This window comes from Pleurodeles waltl, chromosome 12, assembly GCF_031143425.1.
Source record: "Pleurodeles waltl isolate 20211129_DDA chromosome 12, aPleWal1.hap1.20221129, whole genome shotgun sequence".
Classification (NCBI taxonomy): domain Eukaryota; kingdom Metazoa; phylum Chordata; class Amphibia; order Caudata; family Salamandridae; genus Pleurodeles; species Pleurodeles waltl.
The window spans coordinates 278736820-278753982 of NC_090451.1; the positions used below are offsets into that span (position 1 = coordinate 278736820).

The 17163-nt window shown below is 43.7% G+C and overlaps 1 protein-coding gene across 2 annotated transcripts in view; it reads left to right on the forward strand.

Annotated features, from left to right (window-relative positions):
• The window catches only part of PHAF1 (phagophore assembly factor 1), a 262744-nt gene that overhangs the window by 233508 nt on the left and 12073 nt on the right, over positions 1-17163 (forward strand). For both annotated transcript variants that reach the window (XM_069216171.1, XM_069216172.1), the window contains 3 exons: positions 3308-3351; positions 4413-4471; positions 13515-13587. In XM_069216171.1, the coding sequence (XP_069072272.1) occupies positions 3308-3351; positions 4413-4471; positions 13515-13587 (176 nt within the window). The remainder of the gene's footprint in view (positions 1-3307; positions 3352-4412; positions 4472-13514; positions 13588-17163) is intronic.

Sequence of the window (17163 nt, forward strand, 5' to 3'; positions counted from 1 at the left end):
AATACTACAGATCAATGGGTTCTATCAATTATCCAATATGGTTATTGCCTAGAACTTATCTCTACTCCACCAAACATTCCCCTGCGCTCGCACAAACTTACTCTGGAACATCTCAATTTGTTAAAACAGGTGGTACAATCACTACTACTCAAGGGTGTCATAGAGATGGTACCGATATCCCAACAAGGGTCAGGAGTGTAATCACCATACTTCCTCAAACCAAAGAAAGATGGCACTCAGACCAATCTTGGAACTCAGACCCCTCAATCAGTACATTCTTTCACAACACTTTCACATGGTCACTCTACAAGACATCATTCCCCTGCTACGGAAACAAGATTAAATGACAGCATTAGATCTAAAAGATGCTTATTTCGACATTTCCATACATCCAGCACATCAAAAATTCCTAAGATTCTTTATAGCAGGGAAGCACTGCAGATTCAAACTACCACCCTTCGGAGTAACAACAGCACCAAGCGTATTCACCAAATGTCTGGTAGTGGTTGCAGCATTCCTCAGAAGACAACACATACAACCCTTTCTGTATCTGGACAACTGGCTCATAAAAGCCAGTACAATTCAAACCTGTCAACAGCATACACAGTATACAGTGGGCACCCTACTCAACCTAGGATTCACAATCAGTTATCAGAAATCTCACCTGCAGCCAGCCCAAATACAACCGTATCTAGGAGCAATTCTGAACACTCAATCAGCATTAGCATACCCAAACCCAGTGAGAATTCAAGTTTTTCACGATCTCATATCTCAACTGCAATACAACCACACTTATACAGTGAAGTTAATCATGAAATTATTGGGAATGATGGCATCATGCATAGCAATAGTACCCAATGCACGCCTACACATGCGACCACTGTCTTTTGCAACAATGGTCTCAGGCACAGGGTCCTATTCAGGATCTAGTGTTGTTGGACTGCCAGACTTATCACTCTTTGCAATGGTGGAATCACCCTTATTAAAAGGGCGGCCCTTTCAGGACTCTGTGCCACAGACCATAAACACAACAGATGCATCAATGATAGGTTGGGGATCCCATCTCAGCAACCTCACCATACACAGGGGATGGGACTTAATTCAACAAACTTATCACATAAACCATTTGAAATTACTAGCAGTGTTCCTAGCACTCAAAGCTGTTCAAAAACAAATCACACACAAGACAGTGTTAATAAGGACAGACAACATGACCACAATGTATTATCTGCAAAAACGGGGGAGGGACTCATCTCAATTGTCCCTTTCGACAAAGACAATGTGGAAATGGACAATTTACAATCACATTCAGCTCCTAGCAGAGTATATTTCAGGTATACACAATCAACTAGTGGACATCTTAAGTAGGAAGCAGCAACAAATACATAAATGGGAGATTCACCCACAAGTGATTCAACAATACTTCCAAATGCGGGGAACCCAGACATAGACCACTTCTCCACAAGCGAAAACGCAAAATGCCCAAACTTCGCATCCAGGTACCCACACCCTCAATCCAAGCGCAATGCTCTATGGATCAATTGGTCAGGGATATTTGCTTACGCTTTTCCGCCTCTCCCACTAATTCCATTTCTGGTCAACAAGATCCGTCACACCTCCCTCACTATGATACTCATAGCTCACAAATGGGCACGTCAACACTGGTACACAACACTGTTGGATCTGTCTGTAGTACCACATCACAAACTACCATAGAATTTGGCTATTTACAGCTTCCATCTGAACGTATGGATATTCTAAAGGAAGCATGCAAACCTACAACGAGACAGTGTTATGCAGCTAAATGGAAACGTTTTATACATTACTGTCAGCCTAAAAACATTAACCCACTTAAAGCGTCAGTACAGGATATTGTCTGTTATTTGCTTCACTTACAAAAAGCTAATCTTGCATATTCATCTATTATAATCCATTTAACAGCAATAGCTGCGTACCTCCAAAACACACAGCATACTTCTCTGTTTAGGATTCCTTTTTATAAAAGCTTTTATGGAAGGCCTTAGAAGAATTATTCCATGTAGAGCTCCACCAGCTCCTGCTTGGAATCTTAACATCGTGCTCACAAGACCTATGGCTCCACCATTTGAACCCATGCATTCTTGCCCTCTACAGTTTTTGTCATGGAAGGTTGCTTTCTTAGTAGCAATTACTTCTTAAAGAAGAGTTAGTGAATTTCAAGCATTCGCTTTTGAAGTACCTTTCTTTCAAATTCACAAAATTAAAATAGTCCTTAGGACAAACCCAAAATTCCTACCAAAATAAATTTCGCCATTTCATATCAATCAGTCAGTGAAATTCTCAGTCTTTTTCCACAGCCAGATTCAGTTGCTGAAAGAGCTCTTCATACCTTTGATGTTAAAATGGCTCTCATGTATTATATAGGTAGAACAAAACATTTCAGAAAGTCTAAACAACTATTTGTGGCTTTTCAACAACCTCACAAGGGTAGTCCTATTTCAAAATAAGGATTAGCCAGATGGATAGTAGAGTGTATTCAAACTTGCTATCTTAAAGCTAAAAGACAGTTACTAGTAAATCCTAAAACACATTCTACTAGAAAGAAAGGAGCTTCAATGGCATTCTTAGGAAATATACCATTGGCAGACATATGTAAAGCAGCCACATGGTCTACACCACACACATTTACTAAACACTACTGTGTGGATGTCTTATCTCGCCAACAAGCAAATGTTAGACAAGCAGTGCTTAAAACTCTATTTCATACTACTCCAACTCCTACAGACTAGCCACCGCTTATTTTGGGATTGGACTGCTTTACAGTCTATGCAAAGCATGTGTATCTGCAGCTACACATGCCATCAAACAGAAAATATTACTTACCCAGAAGACATCTGTTTGTAGCATGTAGTGGTGCAGATTCACATGCGCCTTCCCTCCTCCCCAGAAGCCTGTAGCCGTTGTAGTACTTTATTTGTAAATATGTATATACATTGCATGGACATCTTCTTTTCCCAGAAAAAAATATATATACACACACATTTCTACACTATTTACTTCACCCTCCTGCGGGAAAACAATCTAACAAAGGACTCGATTCCCATGCGCACTGTCACTGAGAGTAGGAGTCACTCGATCTCGTGACTCGAAAACCGTCCTCGAAGAAAAACAACTTGTAACACTCCGAGCCCAACACTAGATGGAGGACTTATGCAAAGCATGTGAATCTGCAGCACTACATGCCACGAACAGATGTCTACTGGGTAAGTAACATTTTCCATATATATTGAAATAAATGTAACTGGCACTCTGTTTTATCTCTTTGCAGAAAGTGTTGATACGCAGACGGAAACTTGTACAACATACAGTAAGGTGAGAAGTATTATGTCAAATATGTTGTGGATGATAGGTAATAATAAAGTTATGTAATCAGATATTATAATTATTAAACAAGTACTTTTTTCCTGTAACAGCAAGGGTTCATAGCAACACAGAGAAGTGTCCCTTAATGTATTTCTAAAACCAGTGTGGAGACTTAAAAAGGAGGACTTTCATACTCTCCCAACCACATATTTATCTACACTTCATTGCAATATATATATATATAGAGATGGACATAGAGAGAGATGGACTGATAGATAGATAGTTAGAAATATAGATGTGTGTGTGTATATATCCAGAGCTCCAAATGGGACCCAATACACCGTGGGGGGGTGGAGAGTGTGCCAGAGGAGCACACTGGTGAAAGATATATATATAATAATATATATATTATTTTTTTTCTTCCCTGAACAGTTGAACTGAAATTCTAGTTACGCATTAAAACCAAAATAAGATGTCACTATAGATGCTATCAGTATCTTCTGTTGTACCATGTGTAAGGTCATGAGCTGCTCATTCCGAAGGCAAGATGTGGTTTTCATTTTGAAAGCACAAATTCTCATTGGAGATGTCGCCCTGATGAAGCCAGGTGGAACTAGCTCGTCTGAATCTGTGTACGTCTTGCACACTTGCCATTGGACCCATGGATATGCATGGTGGTGGAAATGTCAAGTTCGAGATTCTGAATCCTTTGAATGGCACCTCACGTTTTCATAGTCTTAGTTTACAAATTTGGGCAAAGTGAAACATCCTATTTTTACCTTTTTCCCACACAGTCCTTTTATGGCTGTTGGGGTCTCAAATCATATTAAAGATTTATTTGTGTAGCACAATACACTGCTTGTAGCTCACTTTTTCCGTTTAGAAGCACAATAAATAATAAAAAAGACTCTTACCTAGTGTATGACTTACCTACTTTAGAAGAGCAGGAGAGAAGGTCTGATTTGCTGTGATTCGAAATTGTCATTGGTGCTCATATTTTCAAAAAAATACTTCGACCACTATGTATTTGCTAATTATGTTTTGTCTTTTATCTCTGTTTATGATGATAGTGGGACAGTATTCAGGACCTTCTCGGGCACCCCATGGAGAAGCCAGTCGTCCTCCACAGGTGAAAAATTCCTATTCTAAATGGTTCATGGGCTTGTTTTTGAGGGACTACCTTTTTCTCTTGCAGCACATGCCACTGCTGCCCTAGCTTGGTGCTTTTCTTTAATGTTATGAGCTAAATAGATTCATGGGTGATCACCCTCATAAGCTGTCTAGAGATTTTTCAAACTAAGTTCAAGTTGGGTAAAATATGAATCTGGAGATGCTTGATACCTCTGGCAGAAACAGCTGTGAAAGGAATGATTGTTGGGATTTGACACGTAGTTAAATCATGCAAAACCCGGAGACTCCAGAGATTTTAGATCTCTCCTTTAAGCAATCATTCCTGTAGGCGCAAACCACTGACAAACTCCTTAACCAGGATAGGGCATTGGGCATGGTTTATAAGTCTCTGTGAGAAGTTCTTGATCCTCAGCCTAATGCCCTATTCTATCCCATCTTGAGACTTCTGTGAACTATAACGGACAGGTGGCCCAGAGGTTTCAGGCTGTTGTTCATCCTTTTGCAAAGCTGAGCAAAGGAGCAGAATTTGCTTTTCAGCACTTATTTCACTCCTGCAGGTTCAGTTGGTGGACCTTCTCTACTTCATTGTTAGCTTTTGCCGGCACAATCCCACTTGCGCACTGTGCTAGCAAAATCTTTTTTTTGATTAAAAAAAGAATCTTAAAAAGGCTTAGAACCCGCCACTTAATTACCTGATCTTACCATTGGCTTAGTCAGTCATCGCTCCAGTTTACATGCTTTTGATTGGCAACCACATCGTCTGCTTTCACTTCCTGCTCTCTGCTGCTTTGCCATCCTGCTGTCCATGCCATTGGGTGGATTCTGGACCAAGTACTTCTTCCAGTCACTGCCATTGGCTACAGGTCAGTGTCCTTCCACACCACAGGTCCCTTTTTTAAAATTTACAAATGACCATTTCATGTGACTGCACCTGCACGCCGACTCTCTCTTTCACATGGTTTTTCAGCCTCTTCTCTTGGATCAGTGTTTTTTTTTTCGGTTATATTTGGCAATCCAGTGCATACTGAAGACATGGACTCAGTACTTACTTTCCGCTCTCGCCCCCTCCCGCTGTTTGTTCATTTATTATTATTTTTTTAACTTTGTTTTCACTGTTACACTACACAAACTCATTTTACTTTGATTGCACTTTTATACAGGACAAACTCAAACCGAAGGTATCATGGCGCTTTACATGAGCCCCAGTGGCATTACAAAAGGACATGGCTCACCGGAGTCAGTGGGGAGAGGCTGGGGCTCCCACAGTGAATCACCAATGACAGCCCTCTGGTTAACCCACTGAGGGGAGCGCTAATAAGTGCTCCACAGTCTTTGTTTCATTAGAGCCAAAAACAGTGGCTCGACTCCAGAGAGTTGTGTAAAACGTCTGATGATGGCGTTATCCACCCGTGCTGCTTTGTGGGATTCGCTAATTTCCACAGATCTTTTATTTAGTGCATAAAGTTAATTCAGTAGTATTATATTAGAGTGAACAAAGTCTAGAAGGTGTCAGAAAGCTAACACCATCTCAAATTGAAGTGACACATGTTGCTGCGGAGTGGAAGGCCTTTGCAGGACTGGACTGGTCACCTTTCTGTTACTTATCGTTATATATAGGTATTAAACTGGTACTAATGAAGTGCAATCGGGTGTTACCAAGTTTACAAATGACGAAATAATGAAGTAATACTGTTACAGAATGTTCCACATTATGTTGCATAGTTTGCCTTTTCTCGACACATATTTTTTCTCAAACCTGCCGCATAATTTGGCCCTCTTCTGCACCATAATTCCAGTGGTCCTAACCATAGTTTAGCTCCTAAGTAGGCATAGGCAAAACCTATTGGCTTTCCCAATGCTTCTTCCTAGTGTCTTCTGACTTGCTATGGGCTATAGCACGTCTGGATTCAGCAAATTAGAGTGTGCTCCTCAGATTGGTTAGTTGCCATTTGTCAGCAAAAATGCTCAAGATGGTGCCCCAGTAAAAAATCCAGTTTTTCTTTCCAACTGTGAAATACACTGTATCCCATAGATCTAAAGGATGAACATAAGGACCCTCCCAATATGGCAGCCATATGAAAAGTGTGTGTCTGGCTGGGTGTCTGCCAGTGAAAAATATTTTTTTTAGACCTGAATACTTACACAGGTGGATGATTTAGGCATCAAGCCAACAGTCTTTGCCTGTATAGAAAGCGGTTTATCTAGCCCAGTTGGTCGAACAACCTGTGATGCCCGATCCGGTCTCAGAACTGATTTCTTTGGTAGCTCTAAAGATGCATCTCTCAGTAAGCCCTCATTCATCTGGAGAAGGACTTACTGATGTGCAAAGTTCACTACTTCGCACCTATCACTGCCTGCTGTTTCCAGACTGCTGCTATCCCCATAGATTCCTCTATACAAGGCCAACTTTTCATGTTGCATGTGTGAAATTCAACTTAATCAGCACTGGAACCTGAAGATATTGGTGGTCTCTCTGATCCATGATTTTACATCCCCCTTGCAAATGGCCACTCATGGTTGTATTCAAGCCTCCTGTCTAACACAGGTGCTTCTAACTCCTCCACCCCCTTTTTGGTATCTGTTTGGCCAAGTAAGGCAACGTGTTTGCGCTCTGTAGGAGAAAGGTAGTTTCTACCTCTGGAGCAGTTTCCTTTATGATTGATCAGGATGTTTAGTCCATGTTCCCCGCAGATTCTGGAAGGAAATACTCCAAACACCTTCTTGTGCTGTGCACAATCATGATTATTGTTCAGAGGCGCTCTGCACAGGTTTCTTTTACTAGTTTCTAAAAGCTGGTAACATTAAACCACTATAGTGTCCCCAGCACCAGTACCTTCAGTTGCAAGAGGAAAATGGAGCAGCTCTTTATTCCTGTATTACATCATCAGTGAGTCTGGCTTCTTGGTGCCTGGACATGTGGTCTCTCAGATGGCAGGACAGACGTTTTGCAAGCACATAGGAAACCTTGTACCAGGGTACTAGTATCAGTGTAAGAACAAATGACCAAGGTTGTTCTGTTAGCGTGGGGGTAAGAAAGGTCTGATAGGCTACCCTGAGGGAGACTCCACCCACTATGGAATTTAAATGGTCTGCAGTCTTGTGTGTTTATCACCCCCTTTTTTACCCCCAACAACTATGAATCAGAACCTGCTTCCCTTGTGCTAGCCATTTTTATTAATGCTGGGCCGAAACCTTACACCCTTTAATCTATTGTGTCTGCTGTATTTTCACTCTATCCTCTTCTTCCTTTAACTTGGCTAGCTCATTCCACAACATTCTGATTGCAAGTCATGTGCCTTGTGTCAACAACCGTTTTAGGGTGGGGGTGGTTGTTAGTTACAAAGTTTTTCTGGAACAGCCTGGCTTGCATGGAGTATAAGGGTGCACGGATGTCCCCCAGGTGACACTGGATTTCCTCATTTGGAACACCTCTACCTGGGATCCTCCCACGTGAAGGTCACTCTTACCAGCCTGTACTGGTTTAAGAGTATCCCTAAGCAAGGCAAGATTGTTGCCCTCCACTATCAGACAGTATGCTCCAGTCAAACACTGTTGTCACAGTCTAGTGAAGAGTTTGTGAACCAAGGGCTTATTTGAGACGAGACAAGCCCTTTTCTCTTCCAGGGGATGTCAGCAGTTCTGAATGGCACCTTGCACATGGACATTTACTGGAAGGAATGGGATGATACAAAATATGAGCCACTGTTTCACGGAGGGGGTTGACAACCTTTAAATCATGGAGAAGCCTCTATAAGCTGGAAACTAAACTCTTTTAGGTATCTGAAGCATCAGGCTGCATTTCCCAAACGCTGTTGAACCATCAACTATATGTCTGAATCCTTGACAGTGTTAGACAACGTAGTCTGCTGGAACTCTCTGATGAGGCAGAAGTGAAAAAGGGAAGTTGTTTGGCTGGACATTGTAAAGACATAAAGACATCATCACAGGTAGAGAGATACCTGTACTAAACTGATCTCATCTCGAACATTAAAAAAGAGCTTAATTGTACTCAGCCTGACTTCAGCAGTACATTGTTACCGTTGGAGAGGGCATAGGGTCAATCGCACCTTCCTTCACATGTCTTGGAAGCTTTTGTGTTTCCCCCATTTTAACAAGTACCAAAAATAATAGGCTTTATGTCATGTATGACTATGAATAATTCACCTCTGATCTTGATATTAGAGTTAACACTAGCATACCAGAGTATATGGCATGAGCAGCACAAACAGAGCTTGATAGCACAATCTGATATTGCCACTTCATTACGCTGATTGGGAGGACTAGTTATAGCAAACTATTACAGGAGTGGCAGGAACTTATGACACAGATAGAACTGCCTGAAAAAAGAGAGGCACGGATGCTGCTGAGCTTCAGGCTGATATGGAACGCCTTTCTGAACTGAAATATTTGATATTTTCCATGAAGTGACCAAACTGCTATCTTTGTTATGTTTGAAAGTTCTGCACAGGACATACTGGGGCATGAAGGAGGGTGTAGTTAGGATGGGGACATTCCCAGCGAGAGAAGCAGGAAATTATTATATATATAAAAAGTACTTTTATAAGAACAGTTATGAAATTGAAACTTTTTATCATGCACTAATGCACTGCCAAATACTGGGGCACCAGCTATTTTATAAAGCCTAACTTACAGGCAGTGGATGCACCTGAACGGTGTTTGTAGTGCCGCCCAAGGCTTCGTATGGCTGCATGAACAGCCCATCTGAACTGGTGGACCAATGCAAACCTGGTTCACAGATGGGACTTGCAGAACACTGGAGAATGCAGAACTTTTCAAAGTTTGGAGAGAACTGTGGTATCTTAGCAGGACAATTCTTTACTGACTGCTCTCTGGTTAGAGCAGTTAGACTAATGTGGGGATGTGAGTTGACCGAACAATTAGCAGATGTAGTTTTGCATTTGTTTATAACTCTTGTGTGACCTTTTAAACTGATAACTTTCTTGAACCAATCCTTTAGCGGTGCTATCAGTTGTGACTGGAAGGAACTGAAGAAGGAGCTCATAGATTTGGGGACACAGTTATTCCACAAGAATGATCAGTGCCCAACGGCACATCAGTAAAGTGTCTAGAAATGCAATATTCAGATTAAGTACCATCACTAAACCTAACACCGAAATCATTATGACCATGCACCCAGTGATTCCCTTTATTTGCCCCAGATGTGGGGACAGTCAAGTGTCCTTTCATAGGGTATGCTATCCACTTCAGTGCTTTTGGAATAAGGTCACTAGATAGCTCATCTGACTAGAAAGCATAATCGTAGAAGCCTGAATAGTGCTTTTTAAGATGAATGCCTCTGCCAAAATTTAGAAATCCAGTTACAAATTCCTTGATTTAGCAGTGTTGTTGGTAAAATAGCAAATGCAATGAGCTGGAGGCCCTCGCAAAGTGTATTTATACGTAAATCTGATCTTTGGGCAATAGCAGAAATATGTATATTGGAATGCTAAAAAGCCAGCATGAAAACAGTGGCCATTAACTTAAATATCCTGTTTCCTGAGTTTGCTCCTAAGTGGAATGATAGATCACCATTAACACATTGATTTCAAACTCTCAACGAGTTTAAAGGAATATTAGTTTAAAGGAATATTATTTTGACCTTTATTTAGTACTGGTGGGTCTGTGTTTTTAAGCTGCTTGTAATGCTGCATCATCCAAATCTGTATTTGGAAATATTTTCATATTATTTACACAGCTTAAATTGAAACCTGGTGACTCATGGTTTTTACATTAAAAAGCATGTTATTTTGCATTGTTGTTAGAAATGGGGTTTCTGGTTGACTAGGGTTTGCACCCAAGTCAGGCAGAATCCACCACTCTAGTCTGGACAAATAAGTTACACACCAAAGATAACCTGTGCTCACTCCCTGTAACTTGGCACTGAGCAATCAGGCTTATCCCCAGAGGTCATGTATAAAGCGTTTGCAAAACACACTCACACCAGTAGCACACTAAATATACACCCAAATGAGACTGCCCACAGAAATATATAAAAATATATATTTATATATTTTGTAACTCATGCATAAAACATAGAGCAAAGTGGCAATATTAATAAGTACTGTGCACACTATGCAAATCCTGAGGTAGTACTCATTATCTTGGCTAGGTAAGGATAAAAATGTTATACATCACAACATCAGGGCATGAAATGCAGCCATTACGTTATAGTAGAACGCACATGAATCCCAACGTATCATAAAGACTGTTCATCTGAAACAATCCTTGCCATGGTACTGAGTGTCCTGGCCACACAGGAATTGATGTGCTTTGTACCCAAAAGAATAATAAAGGGTCAGGTCATGAAATGTATGAGGCTAGGAAACATTAGCGTATATCACTACAGGTCACCTAAAATGCAGGGATCACAAATTATCACCATAAACTTCATCAGTAATATGACCGAGTAGATACAGAGGCACTGGTGTACTAATTATATTTGGGCACAAAGGTGTAGGCCGCAGGAGCACCTGCACGCCAACTGAGTGATACAGTAATTTGGGAGGCAACTCCTCCTGAGGGCAACCTTTTCCTCCTCAAGAGCTCAGAGGATTTCCCTCCGTTGAACACCTGCGATTCCAGTGCCTGAAAGTAGAAGGGTCCAAAAACCTCTCTGGGGCTAATTGACTATCCTGTAGAAGAGATCAGCGCTGCCAAGTAAAAGGGATCAGTGCTGAGTGTCGTGATGCTGTGGCGGCCTCCCCCCTCCGAAGGGTAGGCGGGGCCCATCTCCACTCATCAAGTTGGCTACACGGCCAGTGGCGCATCTCGGATAGAGCCAGGGACTGAAGCAACCAGTTCCTGTGTTCCCTCTTGACACGGGGCTGGCTGGACAGGCCTTCTCCTAGTGCCCGAGGCCTCCAAGCTCCCTTACAACATGTGCTTCCCTCTGCGCGGGTAAAGCGAACACGCAGGTTTGAGGGATGCGCTGGTTTCCAGGATAACGTGCCTTGAAAGGCTGCAGTGCTGCTCTCACTGCGACCTTTCCCAAGACTGCCAGCAACAGGGGGACTCTTCTTTGATCAGCTGCATATTGACTACAGGGGAGATGGACAGCGTTCCCCGTGCGGTGGTTTTGCAGATGAGGAAGTTAAAGTGCACACCGTGCGCTGGCCACAACAAGTGAAAAATGTAGTGCTCCCTGTGTGATTAAAGTAAATTGGCAGTATAAAGCTGTCACCAGTGCGCTGGTTATGCACTGCACTTCCCACGCACTTAGTGAAGAATAGGAAAAATATAAACCGTTTAGTTGCAGAGGTTGGGTGAAAATGAAGGGCTCACCATGCGCTATAACTGCAGGGCCAGGAGCAGCAACCAACACTCATCAAGCGTTGGGCCCCTGAGGGAACAATTGGAGCACCAGAGATGCAGTAGGCCAACACATTAAAAACAAAAGATGGCTGTTCCTGCTGGCAGTGCTGATAGTGCCTGGGTCATCCACAGTCAGGGAGCAGCTGGCAGCAGGGCGCAACAAGCAAGAAAGGAATCCAGTGAGTCCTTTATGCCACCCAGCAGGTTGCAGGGCAGCAGCAGAAAAGCAGTCAAGATGAGTCCTTATGCAGCTCAGCAGTCCTTCTAGCAGAAGTTCAGTCCCAGTTCCAAAAGTGCTCTTAAAATATGGGGTCAGAGCTCCTGTACTTATACACCAAAATGCCTTTGGTCAGGGGTGACATCTAAGGAATCCTTTCAAGTGTAACCCAACCCCTTTCAATTCAGCCCTGGATCCAGACATCAGTAAGAGGTAAATCAGCCCTTTGTTTGAGGGCAGGACACAGCCTATTGACAAGCAAGGTGTGATCTCCCCAGGATGACTATAAGTATGCAGATGCCTCTTCTGTCACACCCAACCACTTCTGTGTTGTGGCTGTCTGGAAAGTATGCAGGAAGTGTAGCTGTAACTCTGCCCTAGACGTGGATTTGAGTCGGGCTGCAAAACACTGGAGTTATAATCACAGAGAAATGCCCACTTTCTAAAAGTGGCATTTGTAAAATAATGTAAAACACCAGTAAGCAGGATTTTTCACTAACATTCCAAATGTACCAAACATGTCCACGCTACTCGTTTCAGATCATAAATTACCACTTAAAAATATATATAGGGAATTCCCAATGCTATCCTGTAGTAGTGAAAAACAAAATAGGCTGTTTGGCACTACTAGAACATGTAACACATAAGAGTACATACACAGCACCCTGCCCGTAGGGCTACCTAGGGCCTACCTTTGGTGTGACTTAAGTGTGGTAAAAGAGGAGTTAAGGCCTTGGCAAGTAGTTTGAAATGCCAAGTCAATGTGGCAGTAAACTGTGCACGCTGGCACTGCCGTGGCAGGCCTGAGACAAGTTTCAAAGACTACTTCTGTGGGTGACACAATCATCGCTGCAGGCCCACTAGTAGCATTTAATTTACAGGCCCTGGGTATATGGGATACCACTTTACAAGGGACTTGCAGGTAAATTAAATAATTCAAACAGGTGTAAGCCAACCAGAGCAGTTTTAGGGGATAGAGCACATGAACTTTAGAGCCGATTAGCATTGGTAAACTGCCCAGAGTCCTAAAGTCAACAAAAAGAGAGTCAGAAAAATAGGAGGAGGAAGGAAAAAAGGTTTGTGCATAACCCTACAGAAAGGGTCATTTCCAACAATTGTCTATTATTTTTTTTATTACTTAAATTTGAGAAGTTATGCTCTGTGGATTGACTTGGAACCTCATATGAAAAATCAATAAAAACATGCTTTAAAAATAACAGAACTTTGATGCATAGCTTTTCCCCTTTAAAATCTTGAATGAAAAGATTGTACACAGAAAATGATATCTATGCACTCTTATTCAAATTTGTGACTTGATTTCTTGTGTGCACAGTCTAACTGCAATAGGCTGAGCGTCCTCTGCAATATTTTGTTTTCATTTATATGTAGAACATTAAAACCCATAGACCCAGATTGTGAAAGCTTAAATCGGGTCACTCAGACCATGACTTTTAGACATTCACTATTTGTGTCTTTGTTTTTCTGCTTGCAGGTCATCATCTCCGAACAACACAAATCCATTTGGCTCAACATTTTGTTTTGGGCTGCAACGGATGATCTTTGAGGTAAGAATCATGTTTAGGAAGTAAGACAGTTGATATGTCTCTAATTAAGCAATATTATCCGAGGAGGAGGGCACTCCCATGTAGGTATTGACCAGGATGGAGTCAAAGGGCCTGAGGAAAAGCGAGGGCATTACTGTACCCTGGTCAATAACTACATGGTAGTGCCTTCCCCCCTCCCCCCCCCCCCCGGATAATATTGCTATTTTTAAACAGACCCTTAAAATTTGGGTAAGCTTCCCACAATTGCTTATTAAATGGTATTTTTTAAAGGTAGTATTTAGATTGACGGTTATAAGAAGCATACAGCTTGGGTTTGTTTTTCTTTGTGATAAGGATCTGCCATTTTTGTCCTACTGAAAAGCAGTGTAGTGAATAACTCATTTTGAAGGTTACACAAAAGTGCTTAGAAAAAGGATGATAACATATTTTATTCACAAAATATGGTCATGTTGAGGTTTGATGAACAATCTTTGAAAGAAAGCGGTTTTCTCTCATGGTTTTCTCATGGAAATTACAGTTAGTGTGTCAGAAGCTAAAATGAAAACATTTTCTATAGGTTTGTAAGCATCTCCTCATTCACGTGAGAAAAAACATCTGATCTCTAACCAATGTTAGAAATGGGGTCTTTGGTTGACAGTCAGGTTACCCCCTGTTCAAGCAAGGACCCTCACTCTAGTCCGGGTAAAAGAAAATCATCCTCAGCTATCCCCTGCTTACCCCCTTGGTATCTTGGCAGAGCAGTAGGCTTAACTTCAGAGTGTTAGGTGTAAAGTATTTGTACCAACACACACAGTAACTTAATGAAAACACTACAAAATGACACAACACCAGTTTAGAAAAATAGGAAATATTTGTCTAAACAAAACAATACCAAAACGACAAAAATCCACAATACACAAGTCAAGTTATCAATAAAAATGCAAAAAGAGTCGTTAAGTAGTTTTAAACACACACTAGCGCTGCTAGCGTGAAAATGTACCTGGTGCGCGTCAAAAATAACCCCGCATGGGCGAGTGCGCGTCAAAAAGGGCTTGCGAGGCGTTGATTCCACTTATGAGCGGGACTGTGCGTCGTTTCTCCTTTAAGGCCAGGCAACGACTCCTCAACATCAAGCAGATCCCCCATTCTGCCCTCGTGTCCCTGACCCCGTTCTTGCTGCCCTCGCTGCCGTTGTGGTAGGAGTATCTAGCATTCTTTGCACTTGCTCTGCATTTCGTTTCCTGTATTTCGAATTTCGTTCTGACCTGTGATTTCATTTGTATTTGTGTCCTTCTTGAGCCCCACTTTGTTTCTGCTGCTGTTTTTGCTGCCTTTCTTCTCCCTCTGGCTCTTGCCGGTTCCCCGTCCCTGCCGCTGTGTCCCCTGCGTCCCCGCCCCCCTCGCGCTCCCATTGGCCACCACCTCCCAGCTGCTCCTCCCTCCCACCACCACTTCTTAATGGCGGCCGCTGTGCGGCTGCGCCCAGAGGGCGTGCAGCTTTCACGCTGGAAGCGCTCAAGAGGCAAGCCCGTCTGCGCCCGGACTGTGCCCAGCGCCGGTCCCCCTTGCCTTCGCTGCCCGACCCCCGAGGCAGCGTTACTCCTCCACCAAACTCCACGCCCTCTATCCAGGACAACACCCCTCCTGCACTCAGGCCAACCACAAGCACACACAGGGACCTTTCACATGTCACGCATGCCGCTTCTCCTGCACTCCCACAAACACCAACAACACCTACACACACCACAACTACAACAGCCCCCGCAACCACCATAACTGCATACTCCTTAACACCCGCTCCGTCCACAAGCATGCCATCGAGCTCTGGGACTTGATCACAACACACTCGCCTGACATCGCCTTCCTCACGGAAACTTGGATGAACCCCTCATCAGAAGCTCACATAGTCATAGCCGTCCCAGAAGGCTACAAAATCTCCAGCAGAGACCGCATTAACAAACCAGGAAGAGGCATCACCATCATACACAAGAGCACCATCAAGATAACCACCGACACCCTAGAACACCTACACTTCCTAATTCATATAAACGCCAACACCACCCTCAGAGGAACCATCATTTACAGACCACCAGGCCCCGCCCCCTTTCTGTGACGCCATCACTGATACCATCAGCTCCCACGCCCTCACCTCCACAGACTATATTCTCCTCGGTGACTTCAACTTTCACCTGGAAAACACCCACGACCACAACTCCACAACCCTGCTAGACACCTCACAAACCTAGGACTCAAACAACTGGTCACCTCACCCACCCACTCAGCAGGACACACACTGGACGCATTCTTCACCTCCAGCAACCACATCACAGTCACACACACCACCAAACTCCACTGGACCAACCACCAGTGCGTCCACTTTTCCTTCATGAACCCCCCCACCCATTACCGGCAACACACCACCCCCTACTGAATGTGGGACAAGATCCCCATAGAACAACTGAACGCCAAGCTCACACAAAACCCACCCCCTTCACAAACAACCCCAACATCGCTGCCCACAACCTCACGCACTGGCTAACAACCTGCGCAGACTCCCTCACCCCACTGAAAAGTAACAACAACACCTGCAACATCAAGACCGCCCCCTGGTTCACCACTGAACTCCAAGCGTGAATGCCGCAAAACTGAGAAAGCATGGCGCCAAGAGCCCTCCACAAACAACTTCTCCACCCTCAAAACTGCCATACGCAAACACCACCAACTCATCCGGACCACCAAAAGGGCTTACTACAAAGAACGCATAGATAGTAACTCGCATAACAGCAAGGAACTCTTTACCATAATCAAAGAGCTCACCAAACCCAAATCCTGCACCATCGACCCCCCCCCCCCCACACATACAAAACCTCTGCAACTCCCTCTCCAACTACTTCCACCACAAAATCTTAGACATACACAACAGTTTCACACCATCTGCTCCCACCATCACCACCACAGACATGACAGACAACACAACACCCCCCGCACCCCACCCTACTTCTCACCTGGACCCCTACCAACGACGAAGAAATCGAAAAAAACATGAACTCCATCCACTCAGGCTCCCCCAAAGACCCCTGCCCCCACCACATCTTCAACAAAGCCAGCCCAATCATCGCTCCCCAGCTCCACGCCGTAATCAACCGCTCCTTCGACGCCGCAACCTTCCCAGACCCATGGAAGCACGCCGAAGTCACTGCACTCCTCAAAAAACCCAAAGCAGACCCGGAAGACCTCACCAACTACCGCCCCATCGCTCTTCTCCCCTTCCCCGCCAAGGTCGCTGAGAAGATAGTGAACGCCCAACTGTCTCACTTCCTAGAGGAAAACAACGCACTCGACGCCTCCCAGTCTGGATTTCGCAAGAACCACAGCACTGAGACCGCCCTCATCGCCTGCACCGATGACATCAGAACCAAAGTCGACAAGGGCGAGACAGTCGCTCTCATCCTCCTGTACCTCTCCGCAGCCTTCAACACTGTTTGCCACCAAATCCTCCGCGCACACCTTTCCGACGCAGGAATCCGACACAAGGCCCTAAACTGGCTCACCTCCTTCCACGCCAAAAGAACCCAGAAAGTCCGCCTCCAACCCTTC